The sequence below is a fragment of the Athene cunicularia genome, assembly GCF_003259725.1.
Source record: "Athene cunicularia isolate RWA chromosome 7 unlocalized genomic scaffold, athCun1 chr7_part1, whole genome shotgun sequence".
Lineage (NCBI taxonomy): Eukaryota > Metazoa > Chordata > Aves > Strigiformes > Strigidae > Athene > Athene cunicularia.
Genome location: NW_020799107.1, coordinates 9,770,293 through 9,796,249, shown reverse-complemented (window position 1 = coordinate 9,796,249; position 25,957 = coordinate 9,770,293). Strand labels below are relative to the sequence as shown.

Sequence of the window (25,957 nt, the reverse complement as noted above, 5' to 3'; positions counted from 1 at the left end):
AGTACATGACCACTTATTTATCCCCATTTGCAGAATATCCTGATTTTTATGTTCAGCTCAGAGGTACTTCTGGCTAGTAATTTTTGCTCCCAAGTGGAATGTTGCATACAAGTGGCTTGTGAGTGTGTGACAATCCTTTAATGATGACAGGGAAAACAAGTAATTTGTCATGGATTAGGTGAATAAGAGCGGTTCATCACCCATCTATAAATGGCTCCTGTAGGCAGTAACTCCTGTCTGTGCTGAATATAAAGTACCTGATACCAGAGAGGCATTTTTTGGTAGGTTCCTATAGTAGAAATGCCCTTGCAGGGGTGGCAAAGAAGAGGGGAATGAATTTTCTAGAGTAACAGGGCATTGTATGGAAAGAGGACTGTGATTAAGGGGCTGGTGATGTCTCTGGTTGTGTTCCAAGGATTTCCAGACTGAAGCTTGCTCTTTAAGAGAACTGTCTGCTGTAGTGGTTCATTGCACTAAAACTGGTTATTAAGCAATTTTCCTATCAGCTGTTTTGTGAACTGTTGCCATATTATGTAGAGACTGCAATCCATGCTCCTTGGTTCCTTAGAAAGCACTTTTGGCAGGCTGAGGGAACGTATGATGAGCCAGACAGGACTAAAAACCAACACAGGTCTGGGTGGACTTAGAGCAACAATTTCTCTGAAGCAGAGCTGAGGTGGTACAGGGAGGGGGTGTCACTGCTTGGTACTGCTGAGGTGTCATCTGTCTCTGTCCTGTTGGCAAGACTTCAGTTGTTAATGGATTGCCTGGCAACTTTCACGCACGTCAACATTAACTTCATAAAAAGCAGTGTGTACAGAGTGTGAAATGCGATACGCGCAGTGCCTGACACAAATGAATACTTCCCCTATTCTGTGGAGTTTCAGTGCAAAACCTCTCTCTCCATTCATCTTCCTCCTGCCTCCTCCTTCCCCACCCCCTGCTACCTAGGGAGCCCCGTGAACAGGCATATTGGCAGTAAACTTAGCTCAACAAAACAGTCTTGTGAAAAAGGGAAATATAACATGATCACTTCCTATTTCTTTCTCCCTTCCTCTGCATCAAAGCCTGGGCTGGTTGTCAGGAATGTTCCAAATGAATAAATAAAGCGCAGGAACCCCCCACTTCAGAAGGAGCCTCATTCACTCACCATGAAGCTTGGCCAATTCTTTTTCTGACAGTACTCAAAGTCAGCAGGCAGAGCAAGAAGATCATTCAAAGCTAATCAGTAAAGTGTAAACCTATTATGAAAGCACATTTACCCCTCGCCTCCCTCCCTCTTCCAGAAAACCAATCCCCAAATCTGTGGGAATAACACATAACGTACATAAAAGTTGCTATTACTTAGATCCCCTGTTATTAGGTCAGCAATGCCACTGATGAAATGCTCCCCCGAGCACTGAGCAGCGGCATATAAATCCTCCAAGAAATTCACAGTATAATTTGTTACAGCTAGAGGGCATAAGACACATTACAGCAAAGCTGTGTATTAGGCTCTTCCCTGTGATTCTTGAGGCTATCTCCGGTAATAAAAACCTCATCTTGATTTCTTATTCTTCATATGGATTTCTATCAGAGAAGACTTTTCTTAGACAGATACTACTGTATTTCTCTGTATAATAAGGGGATCCTTCTCCCCGTTTCTTCCCACCACTGTTTTTAATTTATTTTAGGGATGGCTCCAAGGAAAACTCATCATTTGGCAACTGTTGGTATGTACAGTGGGTAAAGAGTGGAGAAGACAACAATGACAATTTTTGCATATGCAGTGCAAAACCCTAAACGTGAAATGAGAGGAAAACGGTTTTGGTCTGAAATAGTACAGGAAATTGAAACTAAAACCCCAGCTATGCAATTGCTGTATCTTAATATGAAACTCTGTTATTAATATAATGGATGGAATCTGTGGGAGTCAAGTGATTAAAATCCATACTCAGATGTATATAATCACAGAGAATGCTAATTTTGAAATACTTGTATTCCTGCTCTATGAATCATATAGCTGTCTTGAAAAAAAGAGAGGCCGGTAGGTATACTGTATGATGCTTTCATAAAAAAGCATTAGAAAAAAATTATCTTTCTTTTTTAATATGGTGCACAGAGAAAAGGCCAAACAGAAATCTCGAAAGCTTTATGTGAATAATTTGCAAGCCAAGTAAGAACAGCTCCATAGATGTCAATACAGATAAACAGAACTATGGAAGGCAAGGCTATGAAAAACACAGTGTTATAGCAAAAATATTTTGTCTTCTTAGCAATAGGATTTCTATAAGCAACTGGAACACTTTTGTTTGATCTATTCCTTTGGGGTTTGATTTACTTTGCTTTTTTAGAACCTATCTTCATATGAAGCTGTCTTGGGTCTTGAAATGACTGGAGCTATGTCTTTTCCCTTGTGCAAAGAAAGTGGTAAATATTTATAGCAGTTCTTAGAAGTGGAGAAATTTAATATATGCTCATTGCTTTTGTAATCTAATAGCAGCTGTGCTGAAAGACAATACCTGTTAATTGTATTTCCTATCACATCCTTTTCCAATTGAAGCATAAAATATGGAAGTTTGGTTTGTTTTTTTTTTTAGTACATACAGAAAAATTTATTCAGAAGAATCTTTGTTCCCCTTGAGCTATATGTTTATTTAATAGACTATGGACAATGGTAAACTCTGTTAAAAAAGCCTAGTTACAGACTAATTTATAAGCTACATTTAGCTGTTGATCTGGCTTAGTGGAGACCCAAAATATATCCTGGCAGGTAATAATTAATGTAAACCTTGACACTTCAGACCTGGCCACTGCTCAGCAGGCCAGGCAGGAGCAGGAAACAACTTCTGCTAGTTCTGCAGCGTCTCTGGCATGTACCACACGGAAAGCTTGGCTCTGTGTGAAACACATGCTCCCCATGTGTAGAAATTTGCCGATTTTTTAAATCTATTTTGGATGCAAATGAATATGTCTGCGGGAAAATGATTTTGGTCGCTTAAATAGAGGCCTCCTGTGAAGAGCAGGATGGCAGGCAGCTTACGTTGACTCCTCTTAGTGCTGTAAATCACTGTATCACTCGGCCAGATTCAAATGAGCTAAAATATTGGGTGATGTCCAGCCTTTGCTGAAGCTGATGGCAGCTCTCCCACTGGCTTCACTGGGGGCAGAACTTTATCTACCACACTGCTAAATCCAATGAGATCTGCCTAGTCTTGGCTGAAAACATGCCTTACTGATTTTTAGAGATCATGATGGAAGTTAATTTAAAAGAAGGAGAGTAACAGGGACCATGATCAAACACACTGCTCTGAATGCAACTAGTCTGTCACTGGCCCTCTGCCCTCAGAGAAGACCCTGCACTCAGGCATACCACATAACTGCATATGCAGCATCTCTTTAACTGTATTCTATCAAAATGGTCTGATTTAGCTCAAAACTGCGTTTTGGTTAGGGGTTTGGTTTTTTTTTTTCAGTATCAGATTGTTTCAGATGGGTAGGTAGTGAAGCAGCTCTGTCCGTGGTTATTCTACAAGGTTGGAGGGGAACTGTTTTCTCAGTCTATCTCAGCTGCAGCAGAACAACAGGCCTGACTAAAGGCTTATCTATAAGCAGTGGTGTCACTGATTAACTCTGTGGGTATATCTTAGTCCCATTTAATATAATCACTTGTTCAGGAAAAGCATACCTATAAAGATGTTCAAGATCAGTTAGTGTGGTGCTTATATTCAAACACCTGCTTTAATCTTTGTTAATTTTCAAGTCTAAATGAAATTAAAGACTGCTGAACCCGACTAGACCAGACAACTTAAAAGGTTAGCTAAAGAACTCCTTATAACTTGTTTAATCACATATTTATATGCTGGGATACTGACTGTAGCTGCCTATAGCCTTGAAGTCTCACCTAAAGTTGGGCCCATGGGCACATCTGAGATATAAATGCAGCAATGAGGTCCCATTTCACTTGTTCTTATTCACTCTGAATAAGAAAGCTCAGCATTTACACTCCACCTTACATTGTCAGAGTATTTCATAGATACACGAGACTGAGGTCGCTTATATATTAGGTAGCAAGGGTTTTGATGAACTGCTCATTCAGCCATTCCTCTCCACCTCCCTTGATCGAACAATGGCTTCAGTTTTCTCCAAATGATCCTTTGGATTGGTTAGGCTCTTGGTTGGCTCTGCTGTTAAGTGTCTCCATGGAATGGATTTTACTTTTAATAATGTCTCATAACTGTCTTTGAAGAGGTTTATGGCTCAACCTTATTCTCTGGGAGATTGACTGTTCTCTGCTAATCTCCTATAGAAACACTGTTATTGGTTCACACAGTATTTCAGTTAGTTCTCCTCAAGCTCTAGACTGAAGTTAATTGGACACGATTGACCTACGTTAGAGAATTACTATTAGATGAGTAATACTGAACAAAGGAAATAAGATCTTTCTGTACCTCTGAACATGCTGGGAGTTGTGGGGAGCGGCAGGAAATGGCAGCTCAAGGAGTGTGCAGACCAGGCCCTAGGAAGGAGGTTGATTTAGGGAACGGGGAAGTGCTTTGTAATAACTGAGGTTTTTAAAACCAGCAGTTCTTTCTAAGGGAGAGCTAGGTGGGGTAAAAATATAGCAGAGTCTTGAATGTCTCTAAGAGGCAAAAGTACAAGAAAGAAGAGAAACAGGTTGTAGCAGACCTGTGAATGCTCTTTTTGATTGCTGTTTTTTTTTTTTTTTTTTCCTAACAAACATTATCCTGTCATATAGCTACCAAAACCTGATTAAAGTAGTCAGGGAATAAATAGATAAGGATTTCATCAAATGCATTTGTGTTTCCAATTGTAAACTGCATGCTGAAGGCAGGTCCAGTACACTGAAAAAACACTGAATGATTAATGGACGTGACACGAGTCCACAAGACAAATATGAGCCCTGTAACATCACCAAGCAGTTCAAGACACAAAAACCACTAGAAGTGTTTTTGCAGAGCAGCTGAAACCTTGCTGCTAAATCCTGGAACTTTTGGGCACTGCTTCCCAATTTACTTTTGCATACTAACCTATTGGATGGGGTAAATACTGGAAAAAATTACCTCTATCATAAAAGCAGCCTATGTTCCTTAGTACAAGGCTTCACAGTATTGCCATATTAAAATTGCCAGTCTCAAAACTTCTTCAGCTAAAGTAAACTTCCTGAGAGAACTATAGGTGTCAGCACTCAGTTTAAAAATGTGTAAGTATGTGCTTAACTCTACTGAGACGTGAAGTTTCACTGAGATCAGCAGCACTACTTAAGTAAAGTTACATTTGGAGGAGTGTCTTGAAGGTCAGACCTCAAGTACAAAAGTACTTCAGATTCATACTGGCTGCTGGATAATAACAGCAGCAGGCACCTGGACTGCAGCACCAGCATGTGATGTGATTTGCTATAGCAAATAATTATACTTCTGTTTCATTGAAGGCTGTGTTCTCTCTCTTAAACTTCATGTATTCAGACAGGGAAAAAAGTCAATGTTCCTAAAATGTACGTATGTTTCTTACAATTACAAAGCTGGAGCCCAAGTGAACATGCAATCTGAACGTGTCCCCACTTTAAAGTCTGTGGACCTGATTCTGTGGTCAATCTTTCAAGGCGCACCTCTGATCCCTGCTGGACTGTTCAAGGAGTGATGCACTATTCTGGTTTCCCCCATTAGGAGCCCTGCTGCTCAGGAATTTAGCTCTGCTGCTGGTGCAGAACCAGTTCTGCAGCTGGGACTGGGATCATCATCACTTTAAGATTGATTTTGCAACTTGTAAGAGCTTCAAAATCAGGCTCTTTGAGGCAATGGGGTTTATCTCTGCTCACCGGCACTCAGTGAGACACTGGCCAATCTGATCCTGGAGAGTTTCCTTGATGCTGAGCCCCTCCATTTCTCTCAGCTGGTCCTTGATGAATACCTCCTCTTGTCTCTCCTGGACCTCACCTTGCAGTGTATTTACTTGCTCAGCATGCATCTGCAAAATACTTGTTGCCATTAAGTGAGGAGGTAGGCTCTGAAAATGACAAGAGAAGAAAACAAAAGGTATGAATTCAAAGAAACTTAGTATAGACTGGAATGCCAGGTTGACAGTGAATCCAAGCTTAAGACTTAATTTATTTGCAGGAAGCCAGGAAAAAACCCTGTGCTCATAAAAAGTGCCTGGATGCACACAATGGTCTATTGTTGGTGTTTCAGCATTAATTAACAACATTGCAATGTACAAAAACAACCCTTCCAGCGTGGGATCCCAGGATCTCAATGAGACAGGTGAGAAAGCTGCTGTTCTGCAAATGCCAACTTTATCCATGTCAGAAGGGTGCCAGAGATTTTTTAATTGAATTTTCAAATGTTTGGACTTCCTATTGGCACTTTTTAATTAGCCAGTATTGTTTTTAATTTGTTCACTTGAATTTTTATATACACTGCTTGGTCAGTGGTTTCCTGGTATTTTGTTTGCAGCTGGTCATATTCCTCTAGGAAATCGACTTCCCTTGAGGAACAACAACAACAAAAGAATAAACAAATCCCCAAACACTGTAATAAAAATCATAGCTCCCCCAAGTTTCCCATGATTTGATAACCTTGGCAACAAGGGCTTCTAAGCCAGTCTACAGTCTTAGACAATATTTTCTGCTTTGTGATTGATTTTGCATGTGTACTTTGAGAGAGAAAAATGAAAGTCTTTCTGGTATGCAAATACAGAAGCATGAAAAATACCATCTGTGTGGGTGGTCTGAAACTTCACATTTTTTATTTTGCAATGGCTGATAAAGTTAAGATGTTCACAGTGTTTTATGAGCTATTACTACCTTATGAGTGCAAAGGGAAAATGTATTTTAAAAATTAACTTGTAAATTAGCTTTGGGGTTTTTTTTGCAATTCTACAACAAAATCTTTTCTATATTCTTAGGAAGTACTAGTCTGTTGTCTGATAGTGTATGTCAAATTTAAGAATGTAAAAGAGTAGAAAAGATTATAATCTGGTTTTGTAATATGGTGTTTTACTCTTCAAGTTTAGTGACTGTCTGACACATAGGTGGCAGCATGTGTGAACAAAAGCCAAGGACTGTTGGTTTGCATAAAAAAATCCTATGCAATTCTACTCTGGCCTTCCACCTTCAGAATCTATAGAAATTGCCCTTAATCAGCACATCTCAGACTAATTTAGTGTAATGCATTCTCCTTGCTCTGGTGATATCTTTTCTAGTGCACTCCAAGTCCTAATTTCAGAGGTCTCCCGCAAAGACAAAAAAGCCTCTATCAAAGGCCAACTTATATTTAAGATCTGTTATTCGGTGTTTTTCCATGCTTCAACCAGGTTCCAAAAATCACTAACAAGTGCCAAGCAAATTTGGTTTCAGAAAGCACACAGCAGGACTGCACACTATACAAAGTAAGCGTAGAGGCCCTGTTCAGGAAAGCAATTTACTGCCTTCCCTGCATCTGCAGTGTATGACTCGTGCTATGCAAAAGGCATTGGCCAAGGCCACCAGTGAGAAAATATTCAGGAGGAAACAAGAAGACCAGCATGCTTTTGAAAGGCGGCTGCACATGCTCTCTTCCTGAATATATGACCCAAAACATTGCCTTTCACCCTGTTACCTTCACTAAGTTCTGTTTCTATGGAAGTCCAGTGTTTCCAATCTTCACCTTCACCAGCACCTATTTTTAAGTATAGCAACTAATATTAACACTATTTATTTGAATTCCACCATTGTGTGCCTTACTAATATTAAATGAACCTCAGAATAGCCAGATGCTTTCTCAGCGTTCATCTGGAAATCAGAGGAGGACCCACATGGACTGCTTCCCAGATTGAGATCTAGAAACAAGATCTACTTCCTCCAGGCAGTTTCCCACTCAACTATTTGTTTCACTACAGCAATGCTCAAGGGACTGTTTTTCTGAGAAGTTCCCATCAAAGTGCTGTTGCCTAGAGGTATTGGTAGCAGGGCTGCCACCCAAGAGATGAGCCAGCTAGAGCCAACATGACTCTTCCATGATTTTGTATACTGCCATAGCATGGTGAGAACAGACTCTGAACTGCATGCAGAGGACAACCTACTAGATTTCCTAATTAGATGCTCACCAGGGAAAGCTGGGGAAGGGCTGTTTCATTTAGAAATATGTTTTCTAGTTGAGGATATGTGAGGAGAAAAAGTGTAAGGGAAAGAAATCTGGGAGCAAAGAAAGGGGACTTGAAAGAGTATTTCTGTGAGCAAAGGTAGGTGTGGTGAATGCTGATGATGTCTTGCTGGGTGGGCAGAAGGTCCCTTCCCATCTCCTTTGGAAAGTGATAAAATCAACGTTCAGGTCTAGGTAATTCGGTGCGAGGGGCACAAGGATATCTTCAGCTTTAGTGAGGGTGATCTGCAGCTGATCGAGAAAGACGGGCTCATCCACAGCACGCATCAAGCGTGAAATGTCATGAGATGGATCACCAGATGAACAGCTCATTGGTGCTGGGAAGGGGCCGTTCCCCCTACACCCTAACTGCCGGATGTGTGGTCCCTCCCTTTTCCTGCACAAGCTCTGACACTCATCTGACCCCTGCACTGAACAAGTTCAGCACTCTAAGAAGCAGAGAATAATCCCTTTTGCTGTGTGTGTCCCCCATCCCCTCCCCAGCCCTGCTTCTGGTTAATTGTCTTCTAGTATGATGATGTGAATCAGCTAGCCGAGGAGACAGCTGAGGGACAGAGCCATAGCAAGAAAAGTGGTAGGTGAGCATGGGACCAGACCAATGTGGAGAGCAGGATGGCTCATGGCAGCAGCCCCGACAGGAGACCTCCTCTGCCAGCTCTGAAACTTTCCTCCACTCAGCTCCTCCTCTGAACTGCTCTCCCCTGAGTCCTGAGGGAGCCCTTGATGACGAGCTGTTTGTCACTGTGAATTTACTATCGGCGTATCTTTCATCAGTACCAAAGCCAGGAGAGGTAAGAACTGTTTGAACTGGCAAGAACATGCCCAGATGAGCAAGACCAGAAGTAGGAAATTCTTATCTTTAAGTGAATTAATACAGACCTTATCTACACTTGAGTCCAGAGTCATGGAGCTGGTGTGGACACAGTCCAGGTAGCTCTAAACTAGCTGGCTTAGATGCTGATAGCACGAATGCTACAGAACATGCTCTGGTTGGCAAAATCCAGCCAAGACCTGAGTAAATATTTGTGCAGCTATCTGTCTGAGCACCATACAGTTATCAATATACCTGCTGGTACTAGTTTATGAGCTGCACTCAAAGTCCTAAGGCTGAAGTACTTTCATAACCTTGTAGAACAGCTTATGGAAAGACGATCTGTTGTATCTGTCCTTCAGATTTCTTTCGTTTTCTTTTCCAAAGACTGTTTTACCACGAGAAAATAAAAACCCCAGAAACATCTACCAGTAAGAATCCAGCTACCCACCTTTGATAACTCACTAAAGAAAGGAATGAAAGAAAATGGAAAGTTGATAAGACTATTCTCATTTGACTGTCTTTTTTTCCAGTCCTACTGATTTCTTGTTATTAATATTTTCTAAATTAAGATATGTGGAAAGGGGTTTATTTACATGGAGGAAAATGCCATTGCCGATGTGAAACGTGCTGTTGCTTGATTGCTTCCATTGCTAGGAAAGAGAAGCTGGCTCGGACCTAGACAGCCAGATAAACTGGGGAGGAGGGTAGGTGTTGGAGAGGATCCAGCAAGACAGGATGACATGGCAGGTACAAAAGGACACTTGATCTGAGCAGGAGTCGGTGCTGCCAGACAAGCCATTGTGATGAGTATCAGGGAGATCTGTTAATAACAAATGACATCCTTTGAAGTTGGCCTAGCAGTGGCCAGACAGTTGCTAAACCTGGGGGTCCTCCTGTAGTGCAGAAGCTTTGGCAATAACACGCTCCAGCTCAGATGGGTGAGAGAGAGCGTGAAATGAAGAGCGGAGCTGGCTGTGATAAATGAGTCCTGAAGGGTTTGTGGCCGTCTAATGTGGAACATACGCAGCATACCCTGTTTACAAGTGAGGACCAGGCAGCCGACAGTCAGAAACTGAAGGCTGGCTCCTGTTCTGGGGGAGGAGGAGAAAAGCACTGAATGACATTGAGGAAATTATGCCAGTTATTTGATTTTTAATTAAAATATTACAGGTGAATGTATAACTGGCCTGGCTTTCTATACCGTTACTTTGAAATCAATGCAGTTATGTCAGCAAAAAATGAACTGGACTTGAGGAAAATAAGGGATGAGGAAACATCAAAAGAACTTACATGTAGGTGGGCTAACAAGTAAAATGGAGGCTATCTTAAAAACTGCTTCCTTGGCCTATGAGAACTGATCCAAGGGTAGTTAAGGGTATGAACGATCAAGAAAAGGAATCTGTTGGTAAAGTATAGAGAACAAGAAGATGAACTAGATAGAAATTCAGTGTGGAAGTGAATTTAGCAACATAACCTTAAAATAGACAATTCAGCAGCAGGAGCTGCTGAAGAGATATAACAAGATGTCCAGAGGATATAATTGTATCATTGTTTTAGCTGTCAGTTCTCTATCATTTTTTAGAAAATGCTATTTTTCATAGAAAATGCTTTTTTTTTTTTTTTTTTTTTTTGAGGAAAGAAAACCGAGTCCTCAGCACTTAATGGATAGTATTAAATGCTTTAGATTATTACAGCACCTTAAAAGAAAAAGCTATGAATAGCATAACTGCTATGAATTGGAGAACACTGCTTCCACCTTCTTGCTTTGCAGTTGAAGAAAGGCACTATGTTAAGCTTGCTTTCTTTTGTCCATAGTGTTCTTGTCCTAATCACAAATGTATGTGTCATCCTAAATCTCACCTAACCCTGCCTCAGTGATGAGGAGACAACTGCAAACCTGGGCAACTTACTTATCTTCAAGCACTCTTATATCTTCAGATGGAGACAGAGTCTCTATGACAGCCCTGGTAGAGTTTGTGTTCTCTAGCCAAGGAGGAGATTTCAGAAGAAAGCATGTCTGAAAAAGCTTTGGCCATCTGAGGAGGCAGGAGAGAACCAGTAGTGAAATGGCAGAAGGAGTGCCAAGACAGATGGACAGTGTGAGAGGATGGCTTCAAACAGCTCCTGCAGGAATGCCTCCCAGCTGGCTAGGCTCTGACCTGTGTGCCTTGCAGTACTGCAGATCAACATTCCATGCGCCTACATGCTTGTTCGGGAGCTCCAAAGAGTTATACAGACACAATATGATGAGTGCTGCTGTTATGGCCCTCTATATTTAATGTGCACATTAAGGAAGACAAAAGCCAATTTATTTCTAACATCACTTCTCTCAGCACCTCTAATGTTTCTGCTTCTGAATCAAAGGGGGGCATTCTACAGTAGGACACTAATAAATAGCTTTTCCTTGGGGGAAGAAGCATTTTCCCATCTTTAAGAAATTTCTTTGCCTATGTGAAATTCAAATTTGTTAACTTGCCCTACAAACAGCAACTCATTTAGAAACAAATTACAAATATTAGATGGAGATAGTGAACTTGATAATGCAATGCTGCCACATCAGTTGTAGAATAATGCATCTTAATGAAGGCTTCCCATGTGAATAAACCATTATATTTACAAGCTTTTCACAGTTAATGACCCAGAACTGGATAACGAAACTCACATTTTTAGTGTGGTCCTCTGTCAGCAAATGTATACATATTAATAATTGATGTTGCTGTAAAAATAGGACATAATACGAAGATTTCCTGAGTTTGTGGGAAAATAGGACTACATGGTCCATTAACTTAAAATGCTTATCTAATGTTTGATGGGCTTTGTCTTTAAAATCATTGTTTAAATTAATAAGGCAAAATGGACATTTGTCTAAAAGAGAATTTTATTCCAACTCATCAGTCACAAGTATGCTGATGAGAGTGCTGTTAGATTCTTCCGTTCTTTAGTCTTCCCCCTATCCTCTCCAAAGAGAATTTAGGTTTTATAAAAGTGGAGGACCCACCAGTAGAAGGAAGGAAGACATTCCCTACACCTCCCAGGTAAGCCAATGTGATTAAAGTCTGTGTGGTTTCCCTTTTTGGATTAGGAACTCAATTGCACAGATGACTCTTTCCTAGCTTGAAAAGCCTGCCTTTCTGCTTAGTCAGCTCAACAGCTCTTTCTAACGCAGACTGCTTTATTGTTCATTATAAAACACTTAGAGGTGTGCAGGCTGGCTGAACATGCTTAAGGCTACAGCTCTACATATAGGAGGCCCCATGCTGTGGAACTAACTGCTCTTCAATTGTTCCATTATGACTACACTTACAAGGAAAGATAGTCTTCATTTCAATGAAATAAATACATTTCATTTTACTTCACCTTTTAAGGCTAACATTCATATTATGCCTGAAAGGTAGATTTACTGCAGCTTTTATTGCCAGGTACTCCATTTAGGGCAGCTTCTTTTCTTAGGCCTGAAACAGCACAGTTGAAACACATGCTGCATGGTTTTATGGGACTTCTTCCAGTAAATGTTCTGCTACAGACAGTATTGTCCATAATTGTAATCTTTCAAAAGATGTACTAGTTGTGTAGCATTTTACTGTAGGCTGCTTATTTTCAGTACTAGTATAGTTTGCTTCTCTGGAGGACTTTCTTTCCTAAGCAAAGTAAGTACTTTTAAAGTAAGTAGTTCTAATGGTCACTTCTTTTCACCAGTAATGAAGGTGAGATTTTTTTTTTTTTCTCATATTTGGGCTACACAGGCAAGTAACACCTTACAAAGTAGACTAAAAGAATTCACTACCTAAGCAACTGTAGTCCTGTTCTTTAATTGTGACTGCTATTCTACCGAATTGCAAACTGAGATCCAAATTATATTTAGAAGTTTGATAGAGGAGTTAGCTATGTCGTCCTTGCTTTCTCACTTCCTCAGTGTATTTTGTCTGGCTGCATGAAGAATGTATTTTAAAGAGGTCTCTTGGCTAATAGAAGCTTGTATTCATATAGGTTCCACGGTACACGAATGGTGATAGCCACATCAATTATATGGCTGAATTCCTAAATTAGGAATAAAAAAGGAACAACTAAGCAGAATATATGGCATTCATTAAAGCTTCCCTACTATATGATTCACTTCAACGGCTTTGCCAATTAAAGTAATTGTCATATGCATTCAAACAAAGCATTTGTAGTAAGAGGCCTTGTTAGAAAAATATTGAAAATGGCTGATTTATAGATTTATATAATATATATTTATAAAAATATTGTCACTTTTTAATAAGATAAAGAAAATTTGTACTAGAGAAAACATCTATATTCATGACCATAAAAGTTTGCAGAATTTTGGTTATATTTATTTCTGATATTATAACTGGACATGCTGTTAAACTTTTGTTAAAGCCAGCAAGTATGTTTTGGACTCTGAAAGGCAGTGATTTCATTAGTGTTAGTGTGACTCCGGCCAACGAAAGCCAAATTATTTATCAGGCTTCTTCCTTCCCAGAATCTTTCTCTTTTAAAACTAAGCAGGTTTAAAATTTCTATTGAAAACAGGGCAGATTAGTTATCGCTATTTAAATGTGTATGCATGCCTAGTGAAATAACATATAACTTTGTGCTGACATCAAAACGTCATCTAGGTTGCAAGTAAAACAGAAGTTATTTTAATCTTATGCTTGATAAAAAAGCAGGCCTGGTGTGTACCACTGCTGTAGCTGCCCACTTTCAAGAGCTGAAGAAATATTTTAAATTTCACTTATTTATGGAGTTTGCAGTTTGTTAAATCCCATATAATATTTATTTAGCCATAGTCTATTATGTTTACACAGAAGGCTATTATGGGAAATGCTAATTTTTTTCTGACTGGATGAAATGAATTATATTTATCAGGAATTCAAAGAACAAGGAATGTTTGGCAGACTGTTTTCTCAGATATAAATAAAAGCATTATTCAAGACAACATGCCTAAATTAGGGTATGTTTAAAAGAGGTAAGGAGGAGAGAACAGTTTTTTATTTAAGACTGTACAGACTTTTTCATGTGAAAAGGATATAGAGGAAAGAAGAATGGTGAAAATACTATGTGAGAAAATAATAGATCAGCATGTATTGTGCCACTAACTCTTTGGTAAGGGCTGAAATTACGGAATAGAGCAGCATGAGAGCTGTATAGCTGTAAATCAATAGATGTATCTGTGAGACAAGAAGGCGTTTACATGTGTGCATGTACAAAGCATGCAGCGTTCAGTCCTATAAATTGTTTAAGCATGTGGAGCACTTGGCTCCAATGGGATTGATTACTTGTGCTTGTTAAGTGAAAACATGAGCAAGGGGATGTCAGGCCTTTGGCGTACTCCTGCCTCAAAGGTGCAACAGTAGGCTGAGCCCCTAAACTGGGACAGATCTTGTCTCGTCTTTTTGTATTCCTCATTCCTAGGCTTCTCCTACCCTTCCATAAATAAGTCTGATTGCAAACAGTTTATCCTAACATTTCATGTTAAAACCAGCTTTTCCTCTTTCCAGTAGCCTGTGTTCTGAGATTATAACTTCCATCAGGGTCTACCCTGTCAGGAGAGTCTGTTAGGGATAGCGTTGAGTGTAGATCCATTATTAGGCTCGGGCTGTTTTGTACAGCTCTGAGACAAAGCAGTTGCCAAAAACCAGTTCTCGCATCCAGTTACACCAGGCTGATAGCTAGCTTGAGCTGCAGCAAAATGAAATAATCACAGCAACCTCTAACTGGGGTGTTTAATGACAAAGAATTATAAATGCCAGAAACAGACAAGTGGAAGTACACACCAGTTTAAAAAACTGCAAAAATGGTGTAACAGAGCAAGTCAGAGCAAGTAAACACAGGTTTGTTTGGATAGTACATGAATGTTTTCAAGACAATTTAATGTGGTTTCTTGAAACACCAGCGTGGCTGGTATGGCTTAAACACAGACCTGTGCCTGGAACATTGGTTATGGTGGTCATGCTGGAGTTGGTAGTAAACAGCATTGTGGCAGCAATGTGAGGAAGATCAGGAAACAGGTCAGGATACAGTTATCAAGATATATGTGCTCTTAGTAAGGCTTGCTTCTCTTTACAAATTAAACCAGTATTGCAAATTGTGATTTATCAGAGATTTAGAAAAACATGTGCTGGGGGAATCATGCTGTTTCTGCAATTAAGCTTTAATAAATAATAATAATAATGAAGCTTTACTTTTGAGCCAAGAAAAATCTCTGGAACATAGACTTCTACTCTGTCATCAACCAAAAGATGAAATAGAATTGAATTTCAGAAAAGATACATAAATTTTTCTAAAGCAAGCAGGCAGTAAAGAAAATAATACTGAATTAAGTAAAAGACCGGCCAATTCTTGGTCTCTGCATATATTTCTATATTTTTTAGGCCAACACAATTGAATTTTTCCACAAATTGTTATTCAGAACTTCAAATGGACTAGCTCTTTTTGCAAAGCAGTCTTTATATGAAAGTAACATAGACATTTTTAAAACAGAATTATAAGAGAAATTATTGCAGTAAAAGTAAGCCTCCTTTGGGATGGACTTGGAGTAATGGATGGCTAGCTCTTCTAATTTATCTAAGTCGTGCAGCATTAGAAAAGCAAATTCAACATATTTACACATGAAGCTCTGTGGTCATTTTTTAGAGGGCTGACGTGATCATACATCAAAGGGACTTGACCTTTGGAGCTCCCTGCATATCTATCAGTGTGAACCAATGTCTGCTAGCCACTCACTTCCTTTGGAGATCATGGAAGGGAATGCAGCATGAAAAGTAAAAGGGAAACACAAATGGGGAATATAAAAACACTAGAAAGAAGAACAGATTTTTTTTTTTTTTTTAGAATTTTTTTCCCTATATCCTTTGATTATGTACTTCATAAAGAGTAATAAGGCTGAGTGCAGAGTTGCAAACATCAATTCTCTTGCTTCTAAATAGAGGTCAGGAAATGAATATACTGTATGCGTTTGGTTTTAATTCCCTTAATCCCTATGATCATATAGATTTTCTCCCCATAAACTAGGCAGTTTACATCCTAGTTATCAGTTACTCCTACCATTGGCCACCCTGAAAATAATGCTTGGCTGTGAACCCTCCAGTAACTGATACCAGACTTAGATTTAGTTTTTAGGTTTAAGACTTGACAGAAACCGTCATAGGATTTGAGAGGAAATGATTCCTTGTTTTGGAAAAGGTGTAATTTCTAACTATTTTTCAGTACATACCAAATATTCACCATTTTAGGTCAGCCCTAGTTAAAATCTTAAACAGAGGCAGAATTGGCACTCTAAGATCTGTTTAGTTATGCTGGCCACATTTACTGTGAATGACCAGCACATATTAAGGGCAATAATCCATAAGGTGATATCTGTATTTAACAAGGCAAATCTTAGGTAAATGTACATGTTACTTCCTAAAGATAAGATTTATAGGTCATTCTTAACTCATGATACATGTTGGACAATGTATGGTATAGGGACAATTAGTTTTCACAAACCTATAATGTAGCTAAGGGCAATTCCATTGGTGGGCAAGAAAATAATCCAAATTATCTGGGAGAAGCAGAAAGCATGTTTTAATTTTAAAGTAAATTATTAGTTTATAAATTAATCATTTAAGAACTGTAGAACATGAAGGTGTAAATAAATCTACTGAACGCGAAGCAGCGATGAATATTTCTGTAACGTGGTGCTGTAAAGCAGCTTTACTAGAACTTGGTGCAAGGGCTGTGCGACCGTAGCTAGAGTTGAAGCAAGCTGTGAGGCTTGACGCTCGTTAGTGCCTAATGAAGGCACCTAAAGAATTGGTGGTGGCCAAAGAAAATGTCGAGTTTATCCATTTTCTCAGGTACTGGATAGGAAGGAAGATGTTGGTGGGAGGAGTAATGTACCTTCTCTAATTGTGGGAGGAAGCAGTTCATTCTGGAAAGGGTGCTTTCCTTTTTTTCTTTCACCCCATGCAATCTAGCTGACCATGGACAGCTGTTCCCTGCCCTGAACTTTTGCAGCATGATGTGAGGAATATTTTGATTATTTCTACATGGACTTATGGAAATACTGATGTATTAACGTGGGACTTCTAATGTCCCTTTTCTCTACTCTTTGACCATACATATGCAGTAGCTTGCTAAGGGGTGGGAGAAGACGGTACTGCTTTAATTCTACTCCGGGAATAAGACACCTCAAGTGTCCTGGAATTATGAATTTAAAATTGATTCATAGAATTTCCTTGCTCTGTCATTCCTGGGTCAAATGCCCTAGAACGTGGGGCAAATTCTACACCACCTGTTTCCACATCTGCCATATACATTAGACTATACATATAGCACAAAAGCATGCAGCATAAGACAAATTGTGCTACTTATGTGCCATCTATCATTTCAGCTTAGTTCTGTATTCCTTAGAGACTCCTTTTAAAATAGGAAGAATCTTAGAAATTAATTTCTCATCTACTACATTACAAAAGTCTGAAGAACGTTCAAACAGACTGTGGCATTTTATATTCTCTAGGAAGCAGTACTTACCATCCCCAGAAATATCATTTCCTCATCTCTCATTTTCTCTGTTTTCTTACGTTGGATATATCCACGCCAAACCTGAATTGTAAACAACACTCTAATGAGATAAATGGGCCTTGTTACAGCTTCCTTTACTGTGGCAGACACAGGAAAAAACAAATAGAGGAAGGAAAGGCACAATATACAATTGAAACTATTACTCTTTAACAGGTTGCCATCTGCTATTTTTTTAAAACAAATGCCAAGGTTTGTTATCCCCTCACCCTGTGGTATATCTAGCCTCTAAACACGACAATATCAGGGTTTCAAAAAGTGTTTAGACTTAAGGTTTAGACTGAGCTTCTGTTCTCATCATGCTAAATTGTCTGAATTATTAACATCTAAGGATTTTTTCTGGAATTTAGCAGTGATCTCCCTTTGTCATCTTTTCAAGATATGGAATGAACTCTTTCCCCAGAGATCACAGGAAAAGATATGAATTCTCTGAGATGCACTGGATTCCAAAGGGATGCCAGAAAGAGCAACCGAGGTCATAAAAATCAGAATGGAAAAACAATATGTAGGTTATAAAGTCATCCTACGGTTCCAGTGCAGGACTGTTTCCATCTAGGGTCTCATTTTAAGTGGCCTAAATGATGCATTTCACTTTGCTAGACACCCTGAAAGATATCATTTCAGAATGCTTCCCATCATATGAGCTGTGTTTCTGTCTACAGCTGTTCTGAACAAAACATCTTTATTTGGTTTCACCAGAACTATTGTTAAATCAGAGATTTCACCTTTTGAATGCAAGTGGCGGCATCATCTGGACCTGGACCCATCTGGACCTGAAGTTTAGTTTGTCTGTCTTTCCTCTCTTCAAGGTAAATTTGCTTCATGAATGCTGCTCGACAACGGCCTTGGCGAGCCCGTTCTGCAACCTGGATCACTTTAATGGCTTCTTCAAATGTCATGGCCTTGAGAGGTTTCTTCAACAGTACAGCCAAAAAGGAATGGACAAAGCAAAGTATTAGTTATGTGTTTTGTTAATTGCTTACCTCAGCAAACAAACCAACTAATGAACTTATTGTGGACACTTTCTAAAACAAAAAATCCCTGTCACAAACAGCAGACACTCCTGTCTCGGCCCTATCTTTCAGTATCTTGGAAGTTTGATATCTTAAAGAGATGTGTTTGAGGGCCTTCAGGTGTTGATATGTGCCAAGGAAAGTCTGATGGCTTTCATGGCAAACAAGAACAGCATGGTCCTGAACTATACCCATTTGAGGAAAAAAGCAAAAAGAACAATAGGGATTTGTCCTATTAAAAGGAGAATTTCTTAGGCTATTGAATGTCTTCCTTTCACTTTTCTGAAGGGATGGGTTTCAGAATGTGCTGCTAGGACCCCAGCTCTCTTGCTGAATGGAAGGACAGGCTGTTCTAAACCAGCCCAGACCTGGTCAGCCCAGCCCAAGTAGAAGAGGCTTGGTTGAAAAACATGTGAGAACAATGCAGCTGGAGAGAGGAACTCCCTCTTCTCACTCCGAGAACTCTTGTTTAACCCCTCATGCTCCCCATGGAAAAGCTGAATTATTGTTCTCTCTTGACGTTAATCCCCCTATTGGAGACAGTTCACATTTGATGTGTCTATATATATTGTGTGGAGCTCACTATACTACAGTTTCAGCAAGGCTTTCTGTAAAACAGAATTACATACAAGGACAAATGATCTGCAGAGCAGGCTCCTCTGATGAATACCGCTGTTTTCAATTTATGTTAGACTGCTTCTAACAGCACTGTTGTGGACACTGAAGAATACAGTGGTCTGTTACACAGCAGTTTGGATTTCCTGAGTGTACATGCTTGCTAGGATGCATGCAGAAGTGCTGACAACCCTCTAGCAATCCCAGCGGTGACTGAACTGGAAGTGCAGCACAGGGCACTGGCCTCATACTGTGTGAGATTATTTCATTCATGTTTATTGAATCCTGTGCCTCTCGTGGCATCCTGGTAAGGGAGACCTGGATCCTGCCAGAGCCTGAAGTGCAAAGAATATGGTGCTTCCAGGTGAGCTGGCTGTATGCCACATAGTCTCATCTGTATTGGATGCCATGCTGAAAAGGGGTGAGAGCAGAACCGTGGGAAACAAAAAGCCTTCAAGATGTAATGTGCCAAAACAGAGAATCTCTACAGACCATCATCAGACTACTAGAAGAGCAGAGAATTTACCCAGAGATTTACTGTGGAGGCCAAGAAGACTGCAGCTGCCCATTAAAGTAATCTAGCAGAGAGCCTGTACTCTGTCTCTGCAGACTGCCTCTGTCTGATTGGTGCTGTTTCTTTCCCTGGGAACCTTTCCTCCATTGCTTTGTTGCATCAATATGCAGACTTCCCCCACTGGCACAATTACTGGTGGAGGATTCAACAGTTGGGGCAGTGCAGCTGTTTGACTGAGTGGTCTGGTCAGGACTGTCTCTTGTGGCTATAACATCTGTGAATCGAAGTTGTCCAGATACGTAGGCACAGTTGTTTATTTCAAGGGGTTAGCAATGACTGCTTGGAGGCAATGCACCATTTCCAAAAGGTCAAAAGTATATCAAATCCAGAACAGTCTTCACTGGACTGCTCATATACTTCTCTGTAATGACTTTTGCTCTGCCAAAACACAATTTTCTACTCCTCCTAGCAGCTGCAGCTCTATAGCTGTACAGAAGAGACTGCAGTCATTGTTCAAAGGTTATAAACAACTGAATACTAACAGTTGTGCTGACCTAAACTCTGAGTTTTGCCTGTCCCAGTTAGGAATCCTAGTTCAGTAACTTTTAAACCCAGCTTGATTTCAGTAGCACTACTTAGGTGATGAGAGTTAGCTAGACAAAGCATCTACTATCTTGGTCAAAGTGCTGCCCCTTCTCTGACACTCACGCATAAAGCAGAGTTGATTCATTTCAGTCTTAACCAGACTCAAGATGTGACTGGATATTGTTAGACAGTAAAATTTAATGTTACTTTCTATTTGTGCCTTATCTGTAAACAGGTTTTTACTTCCTAACTGCTCAAAAAGTACTTTTCACTTCAGCAGTTCATGCATTCAGACACATGTGGCTAGAAACTAACGAAAGTTAAGCATGTTATTATGTAGGTATGTGGTACATTTACCTGTGTTTGCAATCCAGCATCAAGCAAAATCTGATCAAGGATTTTTTCTCTCTGCTCCAGGACTTCCAGCTTTTCTTTAATGAAATACCTTGGGATAGGTACTTCTATGACTTCCTAGATGAAGAAATAGTCATGACATGCTTTTTAGAACTGCATTAAAATCACATTACTTTTTAATTGAACACCTTTACCAAGCAATTAAATTGGACCTAGATTGCTGCATATTTTGGAGTGTTGGAAAATTTGACCTCTGTAACAACCACTGAGCTGTTACTTTGCAATTACTTAAGGCCTAATTCAACAAAAACAAATAAATCAACCCGGTTTCTGAACCACGGCAGCCCAGAAACCTTTCCTTTTATAATGGCTCAATTATATTATCAAACTGCTAAAATATTTGGCAGGGTTGCTGGAAAGTTAAATATGATTTCCACTGAATTGAATACCTCTGGTTGTATGATCATCCTACTTCTTTTTTTAATCAACACAAAAAAAAAGATCTGTTTTTAACCATTGCAAGGAACCAAAGCACAAATCTGTTTGTCTACAGGTATTTGTATTTGTAGATAAACTGTCACTGTCTGTGCCACCGATATCTCAGTCACCTCTCAATATCAGGTGTGATTAGAAGCAGCTGTATTTACTTGTTTCCATCATTAAAAAAATGTAACTGATTCACATTTCTACTGATTTTTCTATAGAATTTCACTTTTGTTGAGAAATGAAAAGACACAGGCAGACAAAAAAGCTCCCTAAAAGTTAAGATGCTGTGGATTGGCATAGCCTGTTCTTTGCATCAGATTAAGACTGGAGACAATTCTTCAAGAATAATTACTGGCAAGTATACTTCTTTTGTGGTGGTGGGGGAATGTGTCTTCACAGGTCCAGTTCATACACATCCTGTGTTCCCTATAAACTGTTTCAGGAATATTTAGAGTATCTCCTCAAGCAAATGATTTACCCAGAAGAATAGAAAGTGGGATGGGGAGACAGCAGTTACCCTGTCATGCTACTCAGGAGGAATTGCACAATCAAGTTACACAATTTATCCCCAGGTATATAAGGACACTTGGGTCCTTTTGCCCAAGTAGCTTAAGACAGGTCCAAGACTTGATGCTGCACTATCAGTGCTCTCTGTTCTATATGCTATGGAAACTGGTGGGCTTTGACCTGCTCAGAAAGACCTTTGACTTGATCCTTTGCAGCCTGAATGCCAGCTTTGGTGTGGACAGATATGGAGGAGAGAAGTGCTGGCTGTAAAGAACAAGCACCACTCCTGCCTTGACACAGGCGCATGTAAATGTGCTGCCTGTGAGCTCTAAGGTCTTCCAATTTCTAAAGCAAGAATTTGAAGGGAAGGTTGTGGCCAATGAAAACAGCCCCTGTGAACTGCTAACTTAAAAGATTTCATTACTAATTCCCTCAGTTGCACACTGTGCAGGCTGGGACATCCCTATTATGGCAGCATAAGAAAGCTTCCAAGTAGGACTGTGTTTATCCTTGTTGATTTTATCAATGCAGAGGTCTGGTCTACTAAGGTTTCTGAATATTTATCTTAAGCTCCCTGTTTGCACCTTCCAACATCCTTGACTGTTGATGGAAATGATTATACTTTGTACTTTATGAGTGTAAATCACTCCAGGATGGATTACAAATCTGGCTGTCTTTCGGTATAAGAAATCATACGGTTAGTTTGGACACCTTTGCATAGGATGAGAGAGTTCCTGTGCTGTCAGGTAGCAGTGTGAGTCAGTCAGCATAGGGGTGATGAGTATCTCTGATGTCTAACTTGGGCTTTAATTACAAGTGATTCTGGACTGTGACTTTTACTGACTGTAAAGATGAGATCAAAGCCATAATACTGGGGCTGGAAGGGGTGGGGAATAGGGAGCCTGTTTCTCTTCATAATCTCCTTTTGGGGCCTAGCGTTGTGAAGTTAGGCTTGTGATGTTTATCCTCAAGTCAAATTTGTAGCCTTTTAGCCAATCCCAGCTCCACATAGGATTTGTGTACCTAAATACCTTTACAATTGCCTCAGGAAATGGAGTGATTGAGTGTTGGAAAGCAACTGTACAAAAACATGAGGCACAGAACTATAGAAAGATGAAGCGTGGCCTTACAGTGACGCAGTAAAAAGTACACAATTATCATTGCATAAGATATAAAATGAGGCTACTCTGCTGTGTTCTCTGCCTACAGTCATTCTGGATTTTAGCCCATGATAACACAGTGAAAGGAAGGACTAGAGATATCCTTTCTGGGTAGATTCTTTAACAGAAGTTATTTGTCAAGTACTGGCCAGCAGTTCCATTTTGTAACCAAGAATATGTGATTATTTTATTAAAAAAACTCATAAATATGTATTCCTATCTACTATGGAAAATAATGTTTTCTTTGAAAAAGCCTGAAATCTCTTCAGTGACTTTTTGTGGTAGTAGGTAGGTATGTCATGCATTCTTAAAATTAAGGTGTGGTGCAGGAATTTGAATTATGCTTATTTTTTAATAAATGTCAAGCATGACTTTCCAGATTTGCCAAATTTTTCCTGCAGGTGGATTTACTGATAAGTAATGAAAACTGCAGTCCTTAACAATTTCAAAATATGAAGGATGAACTTCCCCAAAGATGTATTTATACTCTCTAGTACGCCTTCTCATAGTTTAAAGTAGTTCTCTGCTGCGATTAATGCAGAAGGTAAAGAGCTGATGAAAATGACTGGTAATAACTATCCTAAATTTGCAGTGAAATACACACGCAGTTGCAAACAGAAACATGTTTGCAAATCTCAAAATAATGCTAAAATGGTATTAGACAATTTATCTCACGTAATAACTGGGATCCTGAAAAAAGCAGTAATTTAAGCTTTTTCTTTAGAAAAGCAGCGGTACCTGAGTTTGACAATAGGTGGAGCTGTCTGCGAGACAAGTAACCATCTTTTTGCAGCTGACTTTTCATACTGCTTTCAGAGCACAGCTTCAAGACTTTGCCTTATTGTCATATTCATCTAGTTTATTGGGCTGTCTGTCAAGGGGGCTGCTTTTACATCAGGCAGTCCTGAACCCTGGACGTTGAACATGCTCCCAGCTCCTGCCTCCTTTACAATACACGTCTTGTCTCAGATTTCTTGTTTTAGTAGTTTGTTGTACTACAAACTAGTAGACCAGATTATGCACTTTTTAGCATTACCCTATAACCTCTGAAAGAGGCCTGGGGCCAGGCTGACTCACAGTGATGCAAAGGGTAGACTGAAGTGGGACTGTACTTTAGTTATCAGTTGCCCATTCCACATTAAAATCAGGCAGAGTCAAGCTGCTGACATTAAGAGTGAAGCTATCTAAGTTAATACAACTTAATGTTAGGACACGTGCGAGAGAAAGATCCACAGAGCTTGTGCTGTTAGGGAGAAGCAGAAATGCAACATAATGATTGAGCAGATCAGCTTTTAAAATCTTGCTCCAGTATCTAATGTTCATCATAGGTCAAATATACTCTGATCTTTAATAAAAATCATTACTGATCACCCAGTACACTAGTGAACATGCAGGAAGCTAAATCATTTGGTGGAACTTCACAGACCTCAAGTAAATGGCTGTCCTTAAAACACGGGAAAGGCAAAGTTCCTATGAATTTTCAATTAATAGAGGTAGACCTACCGGGAGAAGCTTTAGATCTTCCAGGATCTTATCAATGTAATGAAACTCTGAATTATCCAGCCCCACCATCTCTTTTTTTACTTCCAGAATCCGACCCATCACACCATCTAGCACTTGCCGAATCACAGTCCGTTTCTGCCGGTGAATGAGTTGGTCGTAGGCCATCTCCAAGTTACGGAAGATTTGCATGTATTTGATGTAGGAGGTGACCAACATCCTGAATACTTTCACACGATCCTTCTCTGGCTGGAGGAACTCTTCTCTTTCTCTCTGCAGCTGGATGTCAAGGTCTTTCTGGGCATCTGTCCACACCTTATTGTAAGTGCTAATTGAAAAGAGGAGACTATGTTAACCCAACATGAAAGTAAGAGTCAGCACACAATGATGCCAGGGCTCTATGCATGTAGATTTCTCAAAAAAGCAAGCTTGGAAATGTGAGACATTATATTTATAACAAGATTTTAACTGATGGATTTTAAAAAGCCATTCACAAAAGTTTCTCTTATTGATTGTTTCAAAAATAGGAGTCTTAAAATGCTGTTTTATTAATGAAAGTTTAAAAGTTAAAAACTTTTCAATTTTATCCTTAACATATGCTTGAAGCTGCAACCCTGATAGGGTCATGAGTTTCATTCAGTTATGCTGAGATGACAATTTAACAGAAAAGGTGTCCCATGCTGTCCTCATCCTCTGTTCTCCCACCCCACAAACCCTTATGATGGGGGAAGGTCTCTTTTAGGTCTTCCCGTGTTTGGGATAAGAACCAATCAATGTTTCTAAAGTGTGTGCTGCTTTTCTGCCTTTCTGAAGTGGTTGCTCTGAGCTAACTGTAGGGCAAAGGCTGCGTTGATGCTAATGCTAAAGCGTAGCTGTGGGCACTATTTTGAATGTGAAGTGTGGAATATAATTTATTTCTGTGGCATCAACTGTTTCACTACAAGTAATTGCTAAATGTCTGGTCCAGTAACTAGAAGATTATGTGACATGGAAGATGTCACCTAAGGCCAGCTACATTTCCAGAAGTGATAATACTGTTTACTTGGCAGTTTTGGTAGGAATAGGTGGAGCTCTGATTTGAGCATGGACTGGCTTCAGTGGCTTTTCATGGTAAAAGCAGACCAGTGGCAGAATATTGTGGGGAATCATCCTAAAGGAGCAAGAAGTGGCCTCTGGGCAATGAGACTTTTATTCAGAGAACAGCTCAAACAGCAAGTTTTCACTGAAAGATGCTAATATCTCTGGTAGTGAAAGACCCTTTTAGGTCCTGTTCTACTTTGCAACCTCTCTTTGCCAGGTGAAGAGTTTCTCTTGGGAGTAACAGGCGTCAAAAAATCTCATGTTTTTGAAAATGCTTCTCTACCAGCAGAGCTAAGAAATCTCTTCTGCACTGGGTTGTCAGTTATGCTGGGAGAAAAACTTGATTCACTTTGTCAGGTTCACAGGAGGAGGGGAAAACACTGGGCTAAGGTAACAGGGAAAGCAGCCTTTTTTTTTTTTTTTTTTTTACCTAGAAATAAAGGCCGATAGCCTCAACAGTGTACTCTAGACCCATCCACCTGCATCACTGAGCTATTGCTTGCTGTTCCTAGAGTCTCTCAGAGAAGGCTGAAGACAGCAAAAGGCACTGCCTCCATTAGATGAGCTTTCAGAGCAGACCTCTTTCTGGTCTGAGCAGCACTGAGGGGAGTGCTTGTATATTAATTTTG

The 25,957-nt window shown here is 39.8% G+C and overlaps 1 protein-coding gene across 1 annotated transcript in view; it reads right to left on the bottom strand.

Moving 5' to 3' along the window:
- The window catches only part of IQCA1 (IQ motif containing with AAA domain 1), a 100,998-nt gene extending 75,409 nt beyond the window's left edge, over nucleotides 1-25,589 (bottom strand). The window contains exons 1-6 of the mRNA XM_026852418.1: nucleotides 25,525-25,589; nucleotides 24,252-24,576; nucleotides 20,599-20,712; nucleotides 18,240-18,428; nucleotides 17,467-17,538; nucleotides 5,819-6,006 (exon numbers count right to left, since the gene is read on the bottom strand). Coding sequence (XP_026708219.1) covers nucleotides 5,819-6,006; nucleotides 17,467-17,538; nucleotides 18,240-18,428; nucleotides 20,599-20,712; nucleotides 24,252-24,576; nucleotides 25,525-25,589 — 953 coding nt within the window. The remainder of the gene's footprint in view (nucleotides 1-5,818; nucleotides 6,007-17,466; nucleotides 17,539-18,239; nucleotides 18,429-20,598; nucleotides 20,713-24,251; nucleotides 24,577-25,524) is intronic.
- Nucleotides 25,590-25,957: the final 368 nt, after the last annotated feature.